Source organism: Gobius niger (assembly GCF_951799975.1).
Source record: "Gobius niger genome assembly, chromosome: 10".
NCBI lineage: Eukaryota > Metazoa > Chordata > Actinopteri > Gobiiformes > Gobiidae > Gobius > Gobius niger.
In genome coordinates this window covers 20485262-20495900 of record NC_136861.1, presented here as the reverse complement: position 1 = coordinate 20495900, position 10639 = coordinate 20485262, and the positions used below count along the sequence as shown (strand labels likewise).

General features: G+C 40.6%; 1 protein-coding gene across 2 annotated transcripts in view; it reads right to left on the bottom strand.

The window, feature by feature from the left end:
* Positions 1 to 225: 225 nt before the first annotated feature.
* kcnt2b (potassium sodium-activated channel subfamily T member 2b) overlaps positions 226 to 10639 on the bottom strand; it is an 81048-nt gene continuing 70634 nt past the window's right edge. Inside the window, exons 22-30 of one of the 2 annotated variants that reach the window (XM_079564274.1) lie at positions 9935 to 10006; positions 9716 to 9850; positions 8261 to 8372; positions 7762 to 7863; positions 6762 to 6845; positions 6545 to 6673; positions 4085 to 4424; positions 911 to 995; positions 226 to 834 (exon numbers count right to left, since the gene is read on the bottom strand). In XM_079564274.1, coding sequence (XP_079420400.1) covers positions 717 to 834; positions 911 to 995; positions 4085 to 4424; positions 6545 to 6673; positions 6762 to 6845; positions 7762 to 7863; positions 8261 to 8372; positions 9716 to 9850; positions 9935 to 10006 — 1177 coding nt within the window. In that variant the 3' untranslated portion in view covers positions 226 to 716. The remainder of the gene's footprint in view (positions 835 to 910; positions 996 to 4084; positions 4425 to 6544; positions 6674 to 6761; positions 6846 to 7761; positions 7864 to 8260; positions 8373 to 9715; positions 9851 to 9934; positions 10007 to 10639) is intronic. The other variant, XM_079564275.1, reaches the window with a different exon arrangement.

Below are 10639 nucleotides of genomic sequence, written 5' to 3'. Positions count from 1 at the left end.
CCTGGTAATTCACTGTCTTTATGTTGAGTTGGGGTTTGAATTAGCCATACACTGAGAAATAAATTAGTTTTGTATCCTGTTTCCATGTACTTACCAGAACTACCATGCACTTTACCTTCACCGGATAGTAATCGTTTCTGAAACCTTAATAAAATGCTGACCATGCATCACTAATAAGTTCCATTGCAAACAAAGATTAGATTAGCAAGTGCTTGGTGTGTTTGAACTGATTTGTTGCAATCACAGTGAGTCAGAAGGCAATGGGATTGGGCGGGGTGTGGCATAGTGTGTCATCATGACAAGCAAAATACAAGACAATAATGATTGACCATGTTATGAATGAAGTGAAAGTTAACCCAGCTCCAGTAATCTCCTACTTTCTGTGCTCTTGTGTGGCGTACATTCATTCACATGTATACATTCGTACGGCATATACAGTACGTGATGCAGGAACATGCACATACAAATAAATACTACATGTAGAGTTTTTTTTCTTCATAAATGCACTTTTGTGTCCGCAGCTCACCGCTTTAAAATATGAAGGTGCATAAATAAAACATTCCCAGTTGTTGTTGTTGTTATTATAGAAAAGGTCCATGCAGGTCCGACTGGCACTTCTCAGAGTCTGTGTTGAGTGCCGTTCACTTGCCATTGAAATCAAGCCTCGATTCTCCTCGATTCTCCTCTCATCGTGTGTTTGTTTGTGTCCATGTCTCTCACAGATGCGTGCTGTCCTGCGTATCAAACCGGTGGCTGTCAGAGAGCCCTGAGCTGCACTTCCTGCTGTTTCCCTGATTGGGCACCACTGAGAGGGGGTCCGGTCTGATTAGGTACCTGTGTATGCACAAAAGGTAAGTCACTTTAAAAGCTGTGCACATTTGGCTGTTCATTTTGGGGCTCGTTTACTCACACAATGTCATGCAGCTCCAGCCTTGTGTCCGGGGAAGGGTTGATGAGAATGTAGGACAGTCTGTTGCCCTGGTCGGTCATCCCATCTGACACAAGGGCAGAGTAGACAGAGGAGAGGTCAGGAGGAGTCAGGAAATCACAAAATGTTCAGGACAAGCAGTCTGTATCTGGTCACATTGTAAGATTATTTCACTGATTTGCTCAGATTGTAGCTGATGTTACATTATATTTTACATTATATATTATATTTTTTAGACTGAACATGGTGAGTTGTGTGTTTTTTATTTCTATGGATTTTTTCCTTTACATACATTTTTTTTTGTGTCTGACTACAATCTTTGTTTATGGTATGGTTTGTTTAAGTATAACCCTTTTTGCACTGACGTCAAAGCAGATGGAACATACCCCAAAAATATACTTAATATAAACTATTAACCCCTTAACCGAAGCACACTTTCTCCAGTTTGGCTTTACCCAAATCTAAAAGCTTCTTGAAAAAAGCGTAAAAAATAACGACGACAATGAGGAAGAAAATGTAACAAAAATGAGAAAAAAAACACAACAAAAGCACAACAAAAAAAAGTGACAAAAGAGCGACGATAAAGTGACAAAAACATGCTGGAAAACCAATAATAACTAAAAAAAAAAATAGTGACAAACACGACATATAACCAACGAAAAAAGCCAAGAAAAAGTGACAAAAAAAACACAACAAATAAGAAACAAAAACGTGCCAGAAAAGCAATAATAACACAACAAAAAAGTGATAAAAGAGTAACAAAACCACGTCAACAATAAAGTTACAATGGGTTTTCTTTCTAATAAGGCATTAAACTGTTGCTCTCCAGTCGAGAAACTTTCAGATTAGTGTAAAGCAGAGCTAGAGAGAATGCACTCGGAGGCAAGGGGTTAAGAATCAACCACTGCACAAATAACTGAATACAAGCAGAAAAAACAAAGACCTTTATTTGTCCCATAGTGTAAAAATTACATTGTTGCAGCAGTAAAGTACAGAAGAGCAGCTTGGGATAAGAAGGAAACAACTGAGAAAAAAAACTAAGTGTCAAAGGAACTTAAAATGTGTGTGCTTGTGACCTCAGTTAAATCTTAACAAACTATTGCATGTGTCATGAGTTTAATAATCTCCGTTTTGCTGTTAATGAAGTTGAGCCCAAAAGCGCTGGTTTTGAGCTGCATAACATGCCCACAGGGACAATGAACAAACCATACACAGATTGTGAAAATGTCACTGTGAATAGACTTTATTATAAAACTGTATTTAGTGCTCTTAGAAATGAGATCTTTGAGTGTTTTGTTCCTATAATAAAATATTTTGTTATTTTTTTTCTTAACAATTATTTGAGCTCTCAAACACTGGACTGCAAGTACCACCACAGAATCTATTTGTTTTTTCAAGTACCGCCAAATATTGACCAGGTCTTGAGTACAGATTAACAAGTTTCAAATGAGGTCCTGGTTGTCCTCATTTGGGAATGCCAAAGGAGGACAACCAGAAATAAAATACTCTCCACATTGACCAAAGACTGCTAGTGCTTTGCGGGTGAGACGAGTGGAATACATGTCCTGAATGGAGGGGTGAGGGGCTCCACTGATCTTCTCAGATCCTCTCACAACGCGCTGGAGGCTCCAGTGGCAGGACGCAGGGCTGGCACCGTGCCACACTCTATAGTCCCAATTTGCTCATGACGGAGACTGGGGACTCTGGCTCTTCTTAACTTGCGGAGAAAGTAGAGACGCCGATTACTTTTCTTGACCAGTCATGTAGTGTGCATGGTCCAGGAGAGCTTCTCTGATGTGAACGCCCAGGAACTTAGTGCTGGTCACCATCTCCGCTGCAGCACCGTTGATTGTTAGAGGAGCATGCTGGACCCGCGCTCTCTGAAAGTCCACAATAATCTCTTTTCTTCTCCACATTTAGAGAGCAATTGCTCTGTGTGCACCGCATGGCCAGACTGCTCACCTCACTCCCTGTAGTTTGACTCGTCTCTGTTGCTGATGAGACCTACCACTGTTGTGTCGTCTGCAAACTAGATGAAGAGGTTTGAGTCATACATTGGAGTGCAGTCATGGGTCAGCAGAGTGAACAGGAAGGGGCTCAGCACACAGCCTTGGGGAGCCCCTGTGTTCAGTGTGACGGTTCTGGAGGACTTGCCGCTGACACGTACAGCCTGTGGTCTCCCTATCAGAAAGTCCAGCAGCCAGTTACACAGTGATGTGTTGATCCCCAGATGGAGCAGTTTGTGTATTAGCTGCTGTGGGATTATAGTGTTGAATGCTGAGCTAAAGTCTAAAAACAGCATTCTAACGTAGGAGTCCTTTGTTTCAAGGGGAGTGAGGGCTGTATGAAGCGCAGTGGAGATGGCATCTTCAGCTGAACGATTGGACTGGAAAGCAAACTGGTATGGGTCCAGGGTGGTTGGTACATCAATCAGACAGCTGGGTTTGGAGTTCTTTATAACGTTCATGGCTGGGAATGCACATTGATATTTCCAAATAAACTTTTTCTTTATGTTTTAGTTTAGATTTAGCCAGATCACTGCTATATTTTCTTAGGTACTTACCAATTTAAAATTTTAAAAGCTTCCAATTCCCCCTCACAAAGTCTCTTGCTGATCCTTATTTCAGTAAAGTTGAAATAGTCTGCCCATTTCTTGTTTTACATGACTATGTTTCACAAGAAAGCTATTAAATTTTCAATAAGAGGAATGCTTCATGTTTTCAACACCAGGAAAAAAATAAGGTATATCAGTAGTTACAGCGCTATCATCAGGTATTGAAAGAATATGTATTATAATGCTATTTTTATTCAGTGATTTTGATAAAAGCCAATAATCTCAACAGGGCCTAAAGAGCTTATTGTTAACAGCTGTGTTTAAAGGGTCCTGCCATTCCAGCAGACTGTGCACCTCTTTTTAAGACCCTGCCCCTACAGGCCAAAGCTGCAAACTGCACTAACGGGAATGCAGCAAGCTGTGTTAACTGCAATGGCAATAAAACTCACAGTGCAGAGGCGCCACCGGGGTCCAGACAAAATAATCTAGAGGTCCAACTCAGACCTCTAGATTAAGATGGTCTGGACTAGACCCAGAGGAAGCTTGCGTACCACAGTTTGAGAAACAATGGTTAAAGGCAAAAACAAAAATGGTCCGCTTACTGAACCCAGTGGGAGACAGGCCCAAGTGTTTCATTCTGGTCCGGACTAAGGCATTGAGTTCCTGTCTCTCGGAGCGCCTGAACAGATTCAGTCTCTGCTGGCTGATCCTCTCGGCTGCACTACCGGGACCCCCTTTGGCCGAGCTGGACGCCCTGCCCCCCTTCCTGCTCAGCCGGCGTGCCCACTGCATGCTCTTCCGCCTCAGCAGCGGGTGGTCCGTGGTGTGGGACGAGGTGGAGATGGGCTCGGAGGATGTGGAGTTCCGGTGAGAGCCCGACAGCAGCGGCTCCCTGCTTTCCCTTGTGTCCTCGTAGTCCTCCACTGTGATGGACACCTGGGACTGGACCCACACATCTCAAATTAGTAAATCATACCTATAAGTTTATTGTCACAATTTGTTGTAAGAATAGGCTGAGGCTCTACAATTTCATGTCAAAATCTCAGATCCAACAAAACTCTAAATAGAAAATTCAAGTGTGAACTTTAATGATTCGGTCATTGTCCGTAAAATTGTCATGCAAATATTTTGTATTAAAGTTAGGGTATGTGTAGCCAACATTCATTTTACTGATATCAGTTGTAAAATAAATTCATACAACATATAATTTTACAATCAAAGAAGTGTGAATGAGTTCCAAACTTTGGGTTAGATCTTACAATCTCTCGCACTAAATGCCACTGGCCCTCAAGCAAATTAGCAGCACAGCAGGCCAAATACTGAATCCTGGAGATTCTGCTCTTGATATTATGCCCAGAAACGTGTACGTGTGTCCATGCAGTTTATGGCAGTCAAGGTTGAATTGAGATTGTAGCCCCTTTTATAAACCAGAGCACATGCTTACAAATCAGCATTGTCAGTATTCATGCGTGGCAATGTTCCGGTCAATATTCATAACTACCCACGGTGTCAACAAAGCCCATTAAAACCACACTATCATAGTAGAACAACCGGCTATTTAGTGACTATTACGTCGCTTAAAGTGGTTCTACGGCGATATGCAGGTTCGCATTCATTCCCCATTGCAGTGCGACTGTTCACATGGGCTTAATCAGTCTATGGAAAAGCTTTGCCCTATTCACGAGTGCAATAAAAGAACCTCACAGCGTTGTACATGCGAGCCACCACACGTACTACTCTACACATTTCCTACTGAAAGAAAAGATCCAGAACGTTGCGTGACGAATGGATTAAATTAGTAAGTTTGACGTATAGCTACCTAATGCTGTTTGTAACCAATACGTCTATTTACTTAATATAACAGCTGTTTTTTGTTTATTTATTGGTTTAGCAAGGGCCACGACTTATTTTTTTCTTCCCAGTAACACTGTGTTCCTGTTTCATACAGAATTCTTTTAAAAGATAGATTTTCAACGCTCAAAATATCTGTGTCACACTCGGTCATGTTAACAGTTTGGGATACGATCTGGGTAGTCCTGGACCAGCATACTTTGCGCTCGGTGAAATGCCGAATCCGCCCAAGTGGTTTGGAAGAACGGCACTTTTTATGCAGTTGTGAGAAAATAATTTCAACCCAATATTACAAATCTCTAGAAGTCATGTGACTGCAACCTATTACAAAAAAATATATATTCATAGATGGTTTTCAGTTACATTACGCCGACGGCAAAATGCTGAAGACCAGTCGGTTAAAAAAAAGTTAGATTAGTTTGGATTCAGAAATCTATTGTGATCTTGAAATGATTCAGCGCACTACAAAAAATCTCTTATCTCTTGGCCACAGTGACCGTTTTAATCTTAGATATTGTACTATATTTGGGCCACCGGGGGGCAGTAGTGCAGCGCACAGCACCTGTAGTGATCCAGACTATTTATAACCAAAAATCGCATCATGAACTACAAATATTTTTAGCAGCTGTTTTTGCAACTCATGTTCAGTATTGTTTATTTTTAGCTTTCTAATTCGTTATTTTTTGTCTCGGTTTCTTACCACAGCTGTGATCCTTTCCTGAGCCAAACACTGAAACAGTGAAAATAGTGCCAGACGATGTGGATAATTATGTGCAATTATTTTTTAAATAACTGTGTCGCTTGAAATGAAAATAAACTAACAATGTGAACACTTGCCTGCTGTTATTAACTTGAAAGCATTTCTTTTAGCTTTAAGTATGATCTACAGTACGTTCCCAGATGTGAATTTAGATGTTGATTTCTTCTCAATAAAAAAACAGTTTTAAATTGAGCAAAAATAGTTGTCTTTGTTTTTCTTAAGCTTACCAAATGTCCAGTCAGAAAGCCCACAGAGCCTCATGCTTTGGGTGACCAGATCCTTTGGCTACACAATAAATAACAACAAACCTAAATATTTAACTAAGCTCAGGTTGCTCTCATTTCTGTCACAGTGCACACAATACACGCCCGATCTTTGAGGAATGGTATGGAATACAGGGACAGATATTCTTCCTATGAGGAAACAATTATTTGCTTTTTTAGCAGCTGACCTCTGACACTGGCAGCCTGTGGGCCTCCGTCCTGTAAATGCCAATGGGAATGTCTCCAGTGGAGGAGCACAGTTTCTGGTAAAGTCGTCCGTACGTGCGTATCCACAGATCGTCTTCTGTTATTTTCATCTAAACAAAACAAAAAAGCTGTTATTTGACTCGTGGAATATTTATTGTTTATTTATTTATGCAATTATATATATAAAAGTGAGCTCACAGCACATAGAAAACCAGATCCGGGCATGGAGTCTAGACCGAGGAGAAGCCTGGCAATGGAGATCATGTAGTCCTTAACAAATGACTGAAGATGACAAACAAATACAAACACATGAGACTGGAAGAGCAATAAAAAATCATGTTTTAACTGTTTTCTTCTTGAGCAATGATTATGAGTACACGCAAAGACTACTGTCAATCAGTTGTCTTTCATTTTAAACCTGAGTAGAGATATTGTTACATGTTGTAGTACTGCATAATTCTACTTCGGTATTCAAAATGGCCGCCATAACAACAAAAGTCACATGACTGAAAGGCATGTATACACAGTACCTACCTAATACAGTGTTTATGCAGGCTTTATGATGTCCTTTTTAATGCCCAAATAGTACATCTTAACTTGACAAATGCAGTAAAACTAACGGTGAAAATGGGGAACTTTTGAGCAAAGAAAGCAAATTTCAGGAAAGTGTTTTAGCCCATAGTTTTCCTTTTTTTGATGAACTTTGAAAGTTGTTGAGTAATATCATTATCAGGGAAATTTATATTTAATGCCAGTTTGAATCTATTTATAATGACATTAAAAGCCTTGATCTTGGTACAAATGTAATGACTTTTAATCCCCCGTGGAAACCCTGTAACTATACATGAGCGCCTGTAATTTAAAGTGAGACGCACACCTTTATTACACCTCGTACGCTGTGGTTACACATACACAACATGTTTTATTATACTTTGAACACAGTTTTTAAACCTTGCATATTAATGTGTAATCTGTGTAGGCACAGGTGTAAACCTGTACCTAAACATGGAATTTGTGGGCTGTAATCTTAAGTATTACCAAAAAAAGTCATCCAACTCAAGTAAAAAGCAGGAGTAGAAGAAAAAAATATCATAGTACAACTCACCTCTGAATGTTTTCTCATTACTTCCCACCTCTGCCACTTCGAGACCAGACTTGTTAAGCAGAAATGTTGTGTTTTGTTTTTAGCACTGATTACCTGGTACAGCAGCGTGTCCAGCATGCTAACACTGAAGACCTTCCCTGCGGCGAAGGGCAGGCGAAACATGAACACCAAGTTGGAACCTTTCTCTCTTTCCTTCTGAAAAAAATGTGGGACCGATATGTGAAACCACCAAAGTGTCCCCATAATACCTATCCATTAATCATCAGTAATCACTAATGGTCTGTCTAGGTAAAGGCGCCAGATTCTTCAGAGAATAATAATAGCAACCTTCATTTTGGGAGTCTAACCTTACAAGAAAAAAGCCTAATGCAACTTTATTAATCCTAACAGCGGGATTTCATTAGAGAAGAGTTCAGCAGATGAAATGACAAAAAGCCAAGAGCTGTGGGGTATAGGGAGACCAAAACTATAATTGGCTACGAACTTTTCCATTATAATTTTGATTAAACCGTGTCACCTCAATCAGAGTAACCCAGATTTTCATTCAGAAGGTTAACATGTGAACGGAGCGCAATCTTAATAAATAATTCACCTTCTCCAGTTTAGACAGCGCCAGCGAGTAGTGGTCTTTGACTTTGAACTGCATGAAGCGCATGTTGGCTGGATGCGTAAGCTCCGTGATGATGCCAAGAGCTGGAAACAGTCTGCAAGAAACAATGAAAATAAGGCAAAATATCTTTTCAAACATTGCAAATTCTAGACTGACGGCAATATAAGATCCAATAGAGACAGCATTTTGTTCTCTGCAGTTGGCATTACGTATGCCTGCCCTGTATTTTACAGGGCCAGCCCGAGGGCCGGGACCGAGGACCGGTCCTGGTGTTTTATGTGGGGTTTACTTTATAGCGCATAATTGCTTTATAGCGCATAATTCTCAATAATTCTCCAACTTCTAGTAATGTACCAGTCAATCAATACTTTACTTGGCTTTCAAAGTACTAGGACTGGCATTCCTAATAGTACCACCCGTAATATTGAACAAATATATTGACGAAGAATAAAAAGGTAAATCCAAGCAGCAAAAGACTCCTTAATGTTGTTTCTGTGGAACATTGGAGATAGTCATTGTAAAGAATTGTGTGTTGATCATGCAGATTTCTCTGGTTTTTGATTGTTTGTTGATTCATGTGGAGTCCTCTTGTGTACCTAAAACCGTCTATTTTTGTGCATGTGCATCTGGCAGTGGAAGCCCTGGACTTCATTCCAGCTCTGCTCCTGGATTTGCTGGCTGTGTCCTGTGACTTGTATGGCGCCTTTAGCGCTAGGATTCACTGTGAACACCATGTAAACTGTGCGTCTTTGTGTCACTTAGCTTCATTGTGACCTTTTGGGTTTTGTTCGAGACACTTTGCAAAGAGACAGGTTTGTTCTGTGTTAAAATTACTTGTTATGCATTTTGTTCTTTTGCCCCTCGAGGCCATAGGCGCCACTGCAGGTGTCGTAGCATGTTGCGTTTTTTTACTCATTAATTGGCTGTGACTGTAAATACTACGCTGATAAAAACACATAGGGAGAGAGGGATGTTGTACATCCAATAACACAATGGAGATAATTCTATTCACTGAAACTTGGCTGTAAATACTGTTTAAGTGGCGCTAACCACAGTTAGCTTTGTCCTTTAGTCTGTTAGCTTCCTCTTCGAAATTCTATTAGTGTGTATTGGTGCTATTGGAGCAGGGAAAGCTGCAAGTTTGGTTTTCTGGCCAGACACCAGGGATAGATGAAAGACCCCACCAATCATCCCACAAACACTTGTATTACCCTCAGAAGGACTATGAGAAGGATTTATTGAGGTGAACAAGTTACTTAGTAGGCTACTGATTTTAACTTAACACTTTTATACTCCTTTTAATCAAATCACAACTTGAATTTACTATTTCTTATCTTGGTTTTTGTTCCCTCCTAAACACCTAACACTGCTCCTATACACCCCAGTTATAATAATCATGACTTATATAAAATGAATAGACATTTCTACGTGGCAGACCTGAAAAGCGTTTGGACATTGACAATGGTTTTTGCGTCAGCCATGTAGTCCTCCTCCGCGATCATGGAGCTCTCCTTGTCCACCACCACCATCGTGTCGGCAAACGTGACGCCACATCGCAGCAAGCTGTCCAGGCTGTGAGGAGGCAGGGCAGCAACAAAAACCTTAACATAAAAAGCCTGCCGTATGTTTAAAATGGACTTTGTGTGCGAGTCTTACTTGTCAATGGAGCCCACGGTGTAGAAGACCATGGGGAACCAGCATATCGCCTCCAGGAAGTCTGCCTCGGGTCTAAACCAACAGAAACACACATAGTCCTGATGGGGAGTTTTCACTAATTGGATCTTCTATCATCTAAGTCCAAAATCTCACACGGAGAGAAGGGGCCAATACATGTTGCTCTACGTGAGCTTCACTTTTTTTGAAGGAAGCACCCAAACAGAAAATCCGCAAAAGCTGAATCCATTTTTGGCCCAGGGTCTTAGTCTTGTGGCTAAAAGTCTTTTTAACTGACAGTAATCGCACCACTTTTACTTCATGGTAATATGATTAATCCCAAATAAATCCAGTATAAAGACTGTCAATTGACAATAATATGAAGACAGGGCAGTGAAATGTATTAAACCGTTCTTACCCGTAGTTACCATGCTATTATTGCACTGTAAGATAAATTGGAACCGTTAAACTTTGTGCCAGTTTTTGTTTCAGTCATACTTAGACCATAAACATCAGCAGGTAAAAGGCTAATTCTACCACTGAATTCTGCCCTGCCCTTCGCATCAACATCAATCTGTTGTTCTTAAGAATGTTATGACTTCATGTGAGCCTGTTGTGCTTCTTACAGGCTGCGGTGACGAACTTCTCCCCCCTTTATTTATTTGAGGAAATACGACTCAGACTAACGGCCTGTGTCTCTGTGACTCA